General features: G+C 43.3%; 1 protein-coding gene across 4 annotated transcripts in view; it reads left to right on the top strand.

Annotated features, from left to right (window-relative positions):
- The window catches only part of Pik3r4 (phosphoinositide-3-kinase regulatory subunit 4), a 55,531-nt gene that overhangs the window by 5,841 nt on the left and 36,724 nt on the right, over window positions 1–12,966 (top strand). For all 4 annotated transcript variants that reach the window (XM_087905505.1, XM_087905504.1, XM_087905503.1 and 1 more), the window contains exons 3-6: window positions 1,594–1,727; window positions 4,596–5,178; window positions 7,966–8,100; window positions 9,602–9,823. In XM_087905505.1, coding sequence (XP_087761631.1) covers window positions 1,594–1,727; window positions 4,596–5,178; window positions 7,966–8,100; window positions 9,602–9,823 — 1,074 coding nt within the window. The remainder of the gene's footprint in view (window positions 1–1,593; window positions 1,728–4,595; window positions 5,179–7,965; window positions 8,101–9,601; window positions 9,824–12,966) is intronic.

Raw genomic sequence — 12,966 nt, forward strand, 5'->3', positions numbered from 1 at the left:
TTTTTTCCCCTTAAAAATGGTTGTTGTTGGAAGTTCTTTATTCTGAAATTGACATTGTATAAATAGGAATTAGCAAGTTTACTGTATGTTTATTAGTTATCAGAATTATGTTAGTTGACAGGTGCAGGTGGAGACTGCCTGTTCGTTTCCCGGCTGCCCAGACCTAAAATAATTATACAAAAACTATATTAATTACAATACTGCTTGTCCAGTTAGCTCATGCATGTTTCTAGCTAACTCTTAAATCTTGAATAACCCATTTCTATTAGTCTATGTATTGCCACGAGGTGCCTGGTTTACTGGTAAGGTTCTCTGGCGTCTGTCTCCTTTGGCGGCTGCATGACGTCTCCTACTCCACTTTCATTTCTCCTCTGTCTCTGCTTGGAATTCCTGCCTTGCTCTATTCTGCACTACCATAGGCCCAAAGCAGCTTCTTTATTCACCAATGGTAATAAAACATATTCACAGCATACAGAGGGGAATCTCACACCAGACAGGGATTTTTCAGTGGACAAAAATTGGGGAAAAACATCCTATGGAGTTTGTATTTTAGTGGGCACAGAAACGGGCAACATAAAATAGTCTATAGTGGGTACTGTGTGGAAAAATACTAGTGAAAGAAAAGAATATGGAGGAGCTGTAGTGGCTTTTGCAATCTGTTTTCATTTTGTTCGTTTTTTTCTGAGACAGGTCTCTGTAGCCCTGACTCTTTTGGAACTCACTTTGTAGATCAGGCTGGCATTGAATTTACAGAAATCCCTCTGTCTTCAAAGTGCTGGGACTAAGGGTGTGTATCACCACACCCAGTGGCTCATGAATCTTAAACAGATAATTAAGAAAGGATTTACTACTGACTGACAGGGAGCTGAAGGAGGTGGAGGTCAGATCCACTAGTACTTAGGGCGAGTATTCTTGCCAGAGGGCCCAGCAGGTCCAAGGCTGTATGGTAAAGGGTCTAAAAGACTTGGTAAATGCATGTCATTTAATGACTCAATAAAATTGCTGTGTGCAAAAAACCAAAATTGCTTTGTGCTTTTGAGAATGTAGGTACTTAAAAAAATTATTGAAGGTTAAGGCAAAATGGTTGAATTATTTCCCGTTTCTTCTAATTTGCTCCCACATTTTTAAGCACTTGGTATATGTTTGTAATATTTAGCACTACAAATCAAATTAACTCGTTGGTTATGTTCTGTCTTCCGTTCTAGGAGGGGAGCTTGGTGAAGACAGGATTTTACTGCACAGTGCTAGCAGCGCCTGTTATAGGCAGCACCCATTACTTGCTCGATGACGACCAGATGGCTAGATACTACTTAGTAGTTCTTGTGAACTTAGTGCTGTGCTTCTGTACTAACGGGTTCCTTGTGACTTTTAAACTCCTTTGTGCATATGTTTTTTTTTTTAAGGAGGAAAAGTGAATGGTTGTCACTATTTTTATACCCTGGTGATCAAGCAATTAGACAGTATGTTTAGTATTGCATTAAACATTTAAATTCAGTTGATTTTGCATTCTGAGTTTTCTGATTTTTCTGAATTCTGCTCTGTATTACATGAGCTCTTCATGTGGTCCTAATGGAATTATGTCTGATTTTCCAGGTTGTGTGATAGCTGAGCTTTTCACGGAAGGGGTGCCATTGTTCGATCTCTCTCAGCTGCTGGCTTATAGGAATGGGCATTTCTTCCCTGAACAAGTGCTAAATAAGATCGAAGATCGCAGTATCAGAGAATTGGTAACTATGTTGCAAATATTTGCCATACAGTTTTAATGGGAATGTGCCCTTGCTGTCCTGGAACTCACTGTGTTAGTTCACTCAGGGCAGGCCTTCTGCCGTAGCCTCCGGAGTTCTGGAATGACAGGCGCGAGCCACCATGCCCAGTCCCACCTCCACAACAAAGTTGGAACAAAACCTAGTACTGATAAACATACTCTTGATACCTTATTAGAAAGAAATATACTGTTTTCAAAAAACATTTGACATTAAAGAAAAGAAAAAGAAAAATTAATCTGTTATCTATTGTTCCATGATGCTCTTGACTCTGCTTTGGGCAGATTTGGAGGGGGGGGGGCCCACTGCCCAAGATAGAGCTTGCCAATGAGGCAGGAAGAAGGCAGAAGTCTGCAGTGTGGAGGAGCTCAGCCCTAGCAGAGCAGTGGGCCTCTCCCGTGGAGGCAGGTGTGGTCCACCTGGAAGGGAGCTACGCAGTCACTGGGTTACGGTGTGTAAGGCCGTCTGGTCCGATGTCTGCATCTTTCTAGAGTAGGCGTCTTTCTAGAGTAACTGACACTGTGCTAATGACCGCAGTGTGTGTAGAAAACTCTGCAGTATCCTGAGTGGGGAAATATACATTCTGGTAGCTTAGGCCTGCAATCCCAGTTATTTAGAAGTCTGAGGAAAGGGAAGCTCAAATTCCAGGCCTGCCTGAGGGTTCAGACTGTGTTCAAGGCCTGTTTGGTGAATTCAGCAAATCCCTATCTCAAAATAAATAAAGCTTTTAGGAGGGCTGGGCTGTAGCTCCAGGGCCAGCCCTGACCTGGAATGTGTTTGCTGAAGAAAGGCTGAAACGGGAGTGTGAGGTCCTGGCCAGCCTGGACTGCCTGAAGACCATCTCAAGAGCAGAGTAAAAGCTGGGTGGTGGTGGTGCATTCGGGATTCAGAAGCAGGTGGATCTCTGTGAGTTTGAGGCCAGCCTGGTCTACAACAGCTAGTTCCAGGACAGGCTCCAAAGCTACAGAGAAACCCTGTCTCGAAAAACCAAACAACAACAAAAAAAGTAAAACGGGAAATACTGGAAACAGTGCTCTGGAGGAAGCCAGTGTAGCTTGTGGTAAGACGCACACTTGCTGCTCCCCGGTGTGATTGACTCTTGCCAGGCCATTGAGCCGAGCAGCTTCGTGTCTTCGGAGCTACACTTTCTTGATTTGACAGTCAGTTTGTTTATTAATCTTTGAGGCATCAGTGCAAATGTAAAAGTAATTCTTAGGTCATTTTACCACATGGTCCATTTGATTCCCCCAAGTCAAGTACTAGTGTCTGGGTTAGAATCCTTAAAGAAAGCCAAATTGCAGATATGTTTTTATGATACTTTATGTATTTGACTAGTGGAAACATTGAACTGTTTTTTTATATATTAAAAGAATTTATGTTCTTATATCAGGTATATTATTTTCCAATGTTTACTTTTGTTGCAACTTGGTCATTTCTGGCTGCTCAGCCCCTAAATAATCACGCAGAAACTGTATTGATTAAATCACCGCTTGGCCCATTAGCTCTAGCTTCTTATGGGCTAACTCTTATATCTTCATTTAACCTATCTCCATTAATCTGTGTATTGCCACGTGGTAGTGGCCTACCAGCAAAGTTTTGGCATGTCTGACTCTGCCGGTGGCTCCATAGCTTCTTTCTGACTCCGCCCTTCTTTCTCCCAGCATCCAGCCTGGCTTTCCCTGCTTACCTAAGTTCTGCCCTGCTGTAGGTCCAAAGCAGTTTCTTTATTCATTAATGGTAATCACAGCACACAGAGGGAACTCCCACATCACACATTTTCTCACATTTTTAAGTATTTTATTTCCTTTTAAGATTGTGTGTGTGTGTGTGCGCGCGTGCTCACTGAAGAGCATGTGAGTGCAGAGTTCAAAGGTGTTCAATCCCCTCTATCCGCCCGGAGTTATAAATAGTTGTGAGCCGCTACCTGTGGGTGCTGGGGGCTGAGCAGGTGCTCCTGGGTGCTGAGCCATCTCCCCACCCTAGTATGTATGTCTTTGAAGTGCTGGGACCTCACGCAGGACCTCACACCCTGGTGCTGGTGCTCCATCCTTGAGCTACGCTACCAGCTCTTTGATTCTCCTCTGTACTAAACTACATTTAAACCGTGTGCTAATCTTTTGGATTTGTGGTAGTATAGTTTAAACCAGAATTCCTAGTTGTGGCTCTGAAGTGATCTCAGGGGTCCTATAATTTCTTCCAAATTCGTGTGTTATTTTGTTTTTCTCTGAAGGTTTGTTGCTTTTTAAATAACAAATATCAAACAGGGTGTGACCTCTTATATACTGGACTATTTGCACCTTAGTGTGTCCTGTTGCCTTCTGGGAGAGACACAATTAGTTTGTAGTGCTAAAAAAAAGTAACTGAAAATGGTGGTGCGTGCCTTTGATCCCAGTGCTCAGGAGAGGTGAAGGGCGTGGATCTCTGTGTTCCAGGCCTTCCTGGTTTCCATAGTGAGTTCCACACCAGCCAGGGCTACATGTTTTTTTTTTTTTTTTTAAAAGAGAATGGTCAGGCAAAGAAAATATCAGAATTACTTCAGAAATCCTTTAAATCACATGTAATTGTCTTCTAACTTGTGTGTGTGTGTGTGTGTGTGTGTGTGTGAGAGAGAGAGAGAGAGAGAGAGAGAGAGAGAGAGAGATCTTCTGTAGTCCAAGCTGCCCTTGAGCTTGTTACCTTAGCTCAGGAGGCTGGCCTCGAACTTGTCACATAGCCCAAAATGTTGGCTTTGCCCAAGCCTCCAGAGTGTGGGGGTCACAGGTGTGAGCCAGCCCATCTGTCTTTCATTTCATGTTCTAAAATGTCCCCTGTTCTCTTTCTTCTCTCACGTAGGTAACTCAGATGATCCACCGTGAGCCAGAAAAGCGTTTGGAGGCCGAGGATTACTTGAAGCAGCAGCGTGGCAATGCATTCCCTGAGATATTTTACACTTTCCTTCAGCCTTACATGGCTCAGTTCGCCAAGGAAACCTTTCTCTCCGCCGATGAGCGGATTTTGGTCATACGGAAAGATTTGGGCAACATTATCAACAATCTCTGTGGACATGATTTGCCAGAAAAAGCAGAAGGGGAACCCAAGGAGAGCGGGCTGGTTGTCCTGGTGTCTGTCATAACGTCCTGCCTGCAGACCCTGAAGTCCTGTGACTCCAAATTGGCCGCCTTGGAGCTCATTCTGCATTTGGCCCCTAGGCTGAGTGTGGAGATCCTGCTGGATCGTATCACTCCATACTTGTTACATTTCAGCAACGACTCCGTTCCCAGGGTGAGGGCTGAGGCCCTGAGGACGCTCACCAAAGTTCTTGCCCTTGTCCAAGAGGTTCCTCGTAATGATGTCAACATCTATCCAGAGTACATTCTCCCAGGCATAGCCCACCTGGCCCAAGACGATGCTACTATCGTCAGACTTGCCTATGCTGGTAAGAGTTCATTGTCCTAATTACGGCCATGCGCATATTTTTGAGTACTGACTGTCATACCTCTTGACTTTTTGATCTCTTTGGGAATTCCTCGTGTGAATTTTGCTCTTGAATTATGAATAAACATGTCCATATTAATATTTATAGCTGATCTATTCAGCTGCAGAAGTGTGCGGTGTGAACTCACAGTTTGACCTGGAATAGTACACTGAGCTGGAGAAGGACTCGTGTTTACAATACCTGCTTCTGATCTCGAGTTGCAGCCTTTTCAAAGTTTCCCTGAGCGAACATTCTTAGTTCAGGGCAGAACAGTCTGTTTCTATTAGAAAGACGGTGGTGTTGAAGGGAGGTTTGAGTTAAGTCCCCATCTCCTTACTTTAGTTTTCAGGATGCGTGACGTCTTGATGAGATGGGTGTGTCACGCACACCTACTTGTTCTGCTTAGAGTGCTCCCGCACAAAGCCCAACAGCAAAGATTCATATTTTTAGCTCCTTGAGCTAATTCTGAATGCTTACTTCACCATGGGAAATATCACTGAGACATTTACATAATCCATAATTTATATCTATGAGCTAATGGAAAATGGACCTTCTGTTTGGAAATCTTTGTAGATAATGCAGAGCACACACGTGGCGATGATACCGCCATGTTTTAAAAGCCGTGTGCTTATTGGTTTGTCATTTGCCTGTTGACGTTAACGGAATGCATGAAAACTGCCTTTTGGACGCTAATTTTATATTTAGGCACAAGCCCAAAGGATTTCTTTTCGTCTCCAGTGGTGCTGGCATAGACATATTCTCTATAAAGTGGACTGAAAAGTGGGACTTAATGGGGAGTTAAACTGCCCAGACATAAGGGGCCCAGAAAGGAGTCTTTCCTGATGATAAAGGTGTATGACCAGCCCCCTGTGTCTGTGACTTCTTTATCTGTGGACTCAGCAAACTGAAGATTGAAAATATTTGAGAGAAGTCTTTATTAAAAATATATAGCTTTTTTGGTCATTCCCTGTAGAACAGCAGCTATTTACATGGTGCTCTATTAGGTGCTGTAAGTAGTTTGAAACAGTCTAGAGGTGATTTGTGGGAGTGGGGAGATGTGTTAGACTGCATAAGAGCGATGGCACTTTCTGCGGAGGACGTGGGCTTCTGCAGAGGAGGCCTAGGGTTCCCCTGGCCGTGGATACGAGGACAGTGCACAGGCAGTCGGGATGTGGGTATATTTATTTAGAGTTTGGCTTTTATCAGGTATGACCTAGAAGTCTCCCGCCTCTTATTTGTTTGGTGTTAGGGATCAAGCACAAGGCCCTTGTGCTGCCCGGTACACAAGTATTCTGCTGAGCTATGCCATAGCACCTAGTTTCTTCTCTCTCTCTCTCTCTCTTTCTCTCTCTCTCTCTCTCTCTCTCTCTCTCTCTCTCTCTCTCTCTCTCTCTCTGGAAAGGTCTATGTGCATATAAGGACAGGGGTGGACGATGGGTGTCTTTTTATTTCTGTACCTTCATTTCTGAGATGGTCTCACAGTTAACCTGGAACTCCCTAATCTGGCCAGACTGGCTGCCTAGCAAGCCCTAGGGATCCCCCTGTCTCTGGTCTTCCCAGCACTGGGATTATAGGCCTGTGCTCCCATGTCCACCTTTCCACATGGGTGCTGGGTGTCTGAACACGGGCCGTCATGCTTGCATGGTAAGCATCACTGACTGAGCCATACTCCCAGCCCAAGTTTTTGTTTTATTTTGAGCAATGTTGAACCTGGCCATGGTGGGTACTCTAAAATGAACAGAATTGCTGTATCTAATAGACTCAACTACAGTAGGGTAGGTTTGGTTTCATAGACGTTACAAAGTAAGAAAATGTGTAACGCTGTGGATTTGATCTCTAGCACTTAGTTTCAGTTTAAGGTAGTTACTGTATGTTGAGTGTTATTCACTGCTAAGGAAGAAGAGTGCAGTCTCTCCTATTTAGGTGAAGCACAGAAGCAGAAGACGAAAGGATACAGAGTAGGGCCACAGACACAGAACAGCGAGGAACAGATGTAAATGGCGGTACAGGTGACAGCACACTGAGGACGGGACCTGTTGAGTGCTGAAGAGTGTCAGAGCAAAGACAGTGATGCAGAGGTGTGACCGGCAGTCTCACCCTTTGTCCACTGAGATCTTCAGGATGTACTTAGCCCTCTAACGATGGCCAATTCAGTTTAGTAATGGCTTTTTAAGGTGGTCTTGACTCATTTATCTGAAGAAACCGAAACTCAGGCTGTTGAAACAGAGAGTGGCAGGCTTGAGGGCTAAGGCCTGGTCTGGCTGATCCCAAGGCCCTATGTGTTGTTACTTTGGTGCTAATGTTTCTGTGTTAGTCAGGTTACCGTTAAAGGCTGGCTCTGTGAAAGAATGAAGCATGTTCTTTTTCTCTCATTAGAACTGGATACTTTATTTTAGACAGGTTCTGCAAATGAAGAATTTTTTTCTTTTTTGTTTGTTTGTTTGTTTAGAGATTATCATAGATTATGCGATCAATTACAGAGACTGCTTAAGTGCTAACTTGCAAAATTCTGCTTTTCCTGTGATTTCTTGAGTGATGTTTAGATGCATAAGGACTTGGGGATCCCGGGCCTTATGGTGACCTGCAGCCATCAACACTGGAGGCAGAAGTAGGTGAAGCTCCAGTTTGAGACCACCTGGGGTGCACAGGGCCCTGTCTCAAAAAAGCTAAAGGACTCTGGGAGGAAAAGCGCTGAGCAGCTGGAGGCTTGGGGGTCATGGCTGTAACTGTTCTGGTGGTGTCTTCCAGAAAACATCGCGCTGCTGGCCGAAACAGCTCTGCGGTTCCTGGAGCTAGTGCAGCTAAAAACCCTCAACATGGAGAACGACCCGGATAGCGAAGAGGCTGACGAAGCCACGCATCCGAACGGAGACTACGACACAGGTTGTGTTATTTCTCCTCTTAGAACTCCCATCGTTTACACTGGATTGCTGATGGTAACAGCAAAAGCTGTCATTTGTTCCTCTTGTAACGTGAAGGAGCAGCGGGCAATAGGATCGGAAGGGCCCCTGGCACATTATTCTGCTAACTAGAAGTGATCCACTTGGCCCTGTAGATGCCACACTTACTTCAGCTGGAGTCGTGTGAGCACTAAAGCTGCCGAATTGTGTGATTCTTGTTAAAAATGGAAACATCCTCACTAAAGAACCTAAACCCTTTCTTCTTGCATGACAAGTGTTGAGTATCTTAGTTATGAGCTGTTCTGATTAAGTAATTAATATCTCTGGTTTACATATCAAAGTTCCCTGTGATGATTAAATCACCCGTGATAATTAAACTCACTGAGGCTGGTGGCTTAGGTTTCTTTGTATGTATAAAAACTTTGAACAGGTTTTTAGTCAAAGATTCAGAAGTAGAATTAAATCAGCTTTGTGCTGGTTAAGTTGCGAATGATTAGAGAAGTCTAGTTTATACATTTGTATGCCGTGGGCAATCAGAAAGGAAACGGAACCTTTTCAGACTGTGACTTCAGCTGTCAGCTTTGGAGGAGCTGGAGCTTCCTTCACCTCAGTGAGTGTGTAGTTTTCTGTCAGATATCAGCTTTTCCTGGGTAGCACTGGGCAGCGTAGGATTGCTTTGCCCCTTTTCATAAAGCTGAGAGGTGGCCAAGTATGTGTTTTGCAGCAAGGGAACAATAGGGAAATGGCAAGAACTGTGACCAGTTCTCTAGAGTGGACTTCAGCAAGGGACAAATGGATGGACAAATGAGGATGAGCAGGAGGTGTGGTCAGAGAGGAAGACTGCTCAGACCATATAAAGAACTTACAATATACATAAGATAATATGTACATATATACATGTATATATACCTATATATAAAATACATATATACATAAAATACATATATGAAATCAACTTTCTCTCAAGTGTTCTCTAGAAGTTACATGCTGGGTCAGTGTGGCACGTTAGTGACCTTGCATGAGTTGACCTTTGGGGGAGGTAACAAGTGCTTCTTCCTGAGGCTTCTTCCTACATTTATTTCCTCTTGAGCTCATAAACGGAGAGGTGCTTTGTGGGATGGCGACTGAGTTCACAGCATCCCACCTACAGACCTGTGACCAGTGGGACAGCCCAGCATACACAGTGAGCTCACAGCATCCCACCTACAGACCTGTGACCCAGTGGGACAGCCCAGCACACACAGGGTTTGTGTGGAAGCCTCCGCAATCATTCTATTACTCCATTAGGCAGAAAGAAGACAGGTCTGGACATAGGTGGGCCATGCCTGTAATTTCGTCACTCCGGAGGCCATATTGGAGAATTGTGAGTTCAAGGCCAGTGTGGGCTGAACATAGTGAGACTGTGTCTCAACCAAAATGACAAAATAGAAAATGCTTGGTCTACATGTGTGGGAGAAAAATCAATCCTTCTTTCTGTTTTTCAGAGCTCCAAGCCTTACATGAAATGGTTCAGCAGAAAGTGGTCACTTTGTTAAGCGACCCTGAAAATATTGTGAAACAAACTTTAATGGAGAATGGAATCACGCGTCTGTGCGTCTTCTTTGGGCGTCAGAAAGCCAACGATGTCTTGTTGTCCCACATGATCACTTTCCTGAACGATAAGAACGACTGGCACCTGCGTGGCGCCTTCTTTGACAGTATAGTTGGTATGTTGGTGTTCATCCTTACGGTTAGGAATTGTCCTCTCCATCCTTCCGTTGGTTTGAAAGATAGGTAATGATATCATCAAGTTCTGTTTAATGAAGAATTTGGGGTATTTTTGTCCATCTTCATGTTCTTTTACAATGTAACTGATCAAGGAGCAGTTTAATTTATTGCATTGTAGTAATGTGAAGAAATAGCTTGCAGTCATTAAGCACAGTGGCCTGAGAAAGTGATAAAGTACCGCAGAGTGACGGAGGGCGTTCAGACCTGCGCTGTGACCCTGCTGCTGTAATGAGGCAGGCCCAGAAACATGTGATGCCTGGCATCTGCTCAGCTAGCATAGTAGCTCATTGTTTGCATTATAGTTTCCATAGTTGTCAAATTTTCTATAGCAGACATATTGTAATTTTCTTTTTAGAGGGTTTTTTTTTGTTAAGTGTATTTTGTTTGTTTTGTTGGAGATTGGGCATGTGCACCGTGGTGTGCATGTGGAGATCAAGGGGTAACTGGGAGCTGGTCTTCTCTTTCCACTAGGTGGGACTTGGGGATTGAACTCAGGTCTTCAGGCCTGACATTAGATACTGTATATAATAGTACAAATTAGGATAATTTGTTTTACATTTTAAAAAAATCTAAGTATTTCCTAACACTTCTAATTGATCTTTGAAACTATACTCCAGTAAATTTTTATTAGTTTTATTCCATTAAATAATTTTACCAAAATTCACGTGAACTTTTAGTCAAATATTTTGAATATTTAAATATTTAGCTTTTGTATTTGTTTTTGGTTTTTGTATTTTGAGAAAGACTTACTGTGTAGCCCAGGCTGGCCTGGAATTCTGTATGCTTTGCTTCCGCCTCCCAGGTGCTGCACTCACCCATTAGTTTTCATTTTGAATCGCATTCCGCAGGGAATCTTACATACTTATGTAAGTGACTGGCGTGATTAGCTATGTGGGTACGATTGTGTGCTGTCTTGTGGACTTTGTTCTGAGACACGATGCTGCCATTGTCACTGTCACTCGGGTGAGCGAAGTCTACAACTGTCAATACAGTGCAGATTATTGTCTACCAATTGCTAGTACATGACCTGCTTATTTCTTACTAGTCTTTCTAGTATAAATTTTTTAAAAATTATTTTTATATTATGTTCATTGGTGTCTTGCCTACATGAGTGTTTGTGTGAGGGTGTCAGATCCCATACAACTGGAGCCACAGATAGCTGTGAGCTGCCATGTATGAGCTGGGGATTGAACCCTGGTCCTCTGGAAGAGCAGCCAGTGCTCTTAACCGCTGAGCCATCTCTCCAGCCCTAGAAGTATAAAATTTGTCATAGAAAGTTTGAATTCCACTTGCGTCACTTGCGTGCGCAGACTTTTATAGTTAGCTTGCTACTGCTGTGGTAAGACCATGACTGAAAGCAACTCGAGAGGGTTTGTTTCATCTTCCCTCTGACACCCCGTCACTGAGGGACGTCAGGTGGGAACTCAGGGCAGGAAACTAGAAGTTAGTACTGAAGCAGAGGCCACGGAGGAATGCCTGAACCACCTGTCCAGGGTGGCACTGCCCACAGTGGGCTGGGCATTCCCACAGAAATTAATTAATCAAGAAAATGACCTACACACTTGCCAATTGGCCAATCTGAAGGAGGCTGTTCATCACTGAGGGTCCCTTCTTCCAGGTGACCTTACCTTTTGTCATTTTGGAAAAAAAAAAACCAAAACAAAATTAAAGGGCCTGGTCCTGCTGCACACGCATATGTGTGCACATAGACATTTTAGTTTATGTCAGGTGCTGAGTTAGAGAATGTGAACATAGCTTTCATAGGAAGCGCTCTAGTTACTACTCAGTCAACAAAGTATTCTTTCTATAAACAAGGAATATGAACATGTTTTTAAATTTGTTGACATATTTTATGTTAATTTTTACTCCATCAACTTTCGATGTTTACATCTAACACTCCCGGCAAAGAATGGCCATTATTTAATCTTTACTTGTTAAAGGGCGAAGCAGCAGATCTTCATGTGTGCTGTTGGCTTGCTAGTCAAGCTACAAAACTTTTTTTCTGATGTTTCTATGTTTGTATTTTACATTATCTTTTATTATTTTGGTTCTTTTTCTTGCATGAATTTACATTTATGCTTGTGGGTTTTTTGTGGGTATTAACTCATTTTTAAGGCAAATCCTTTCTCTGTTTTGAGTTTTTTAAATGTATTTAACAAATAACTGTCAAATTTCGGTTTTTGAAGTAAGGTCTCACTGTGTAGTTCAGATTGGCCTTAACGTATCCTGAAGTCCAATACAGAATCTGGGATGATGATCATGTGTGTGCCACCACACACGGCCCAGGACGATGATGGTCACGTATGTGCCACCACACTTGGCCCAGGATACTGATGATCATGTGTGTGCCACCACACATGGCCCAGGGTGAAGCCTCAGCTGACTTGCAGTCACACCTGACTTCCTTGTTCATACCATGCTACTCCGTCTTAGTGTGCTCACCCAGGCTTTAGACATCTACTTTATTATTACTGCCTTTTTATTTTAAATTATTGTTTGTGGTAGAAGGAGAGTCTAGCCTTTCCCTTCTACACATTTGCACCCTTCCTTTACTTAGTTGAATTCCTAACCATTTCACTGCCACAGCAAACATTTACTGTTCTATAATTAACATTGAAGTGTTTTCAGATAGACTTACTGTAAGGATCGGGATGACATTGACATTAGAACAAGTGTCTTTTACTAAGAGTCAGAAAGTCACACTGGCGGCTCCGGTTTGCTCCCTCCCTGCTGCATGTGTGACTGCTGCAGCAGAGGCTGCCTTTGTCTCTCAGGGACTAGAGTCGTGGTGCATTTTAACGTATTCATGTTTGGATGCGACCTGTTACTCACTCTGGAGTTCTATATTTGCTCTCCTTCTTCACTTGTCTTCAGTATTCTGCTTTCTTCCCAGGGTTATTTGTTGCTTACAGTCTACCCCACTTCCTCCTGTGTTATTATTGAAATTGACTGTGGGGTGTGTGTATACTTGTCTGTGTGGGTCATTTCATGTGTTTCTGCATGTCATATGTATACATGTTCTTGAGTCATTTCACGTGTGGTTTTGTGTGTGCATGAGTATACATGTGCGTGTGTGGCGGCT

This window comes from Myodes glareolus, chromosome 4 (genome assembly GCF_982192425.1).
Source record: "Myodes glareolus chromosome 4, mMyoGla1.1, whole genome shotgun sequence".
NCBI lineage: Eukaryota > Metazoa > Chordata > Mammalia > Rodentia > Cricetidae > Myodes > Myodes glareolus.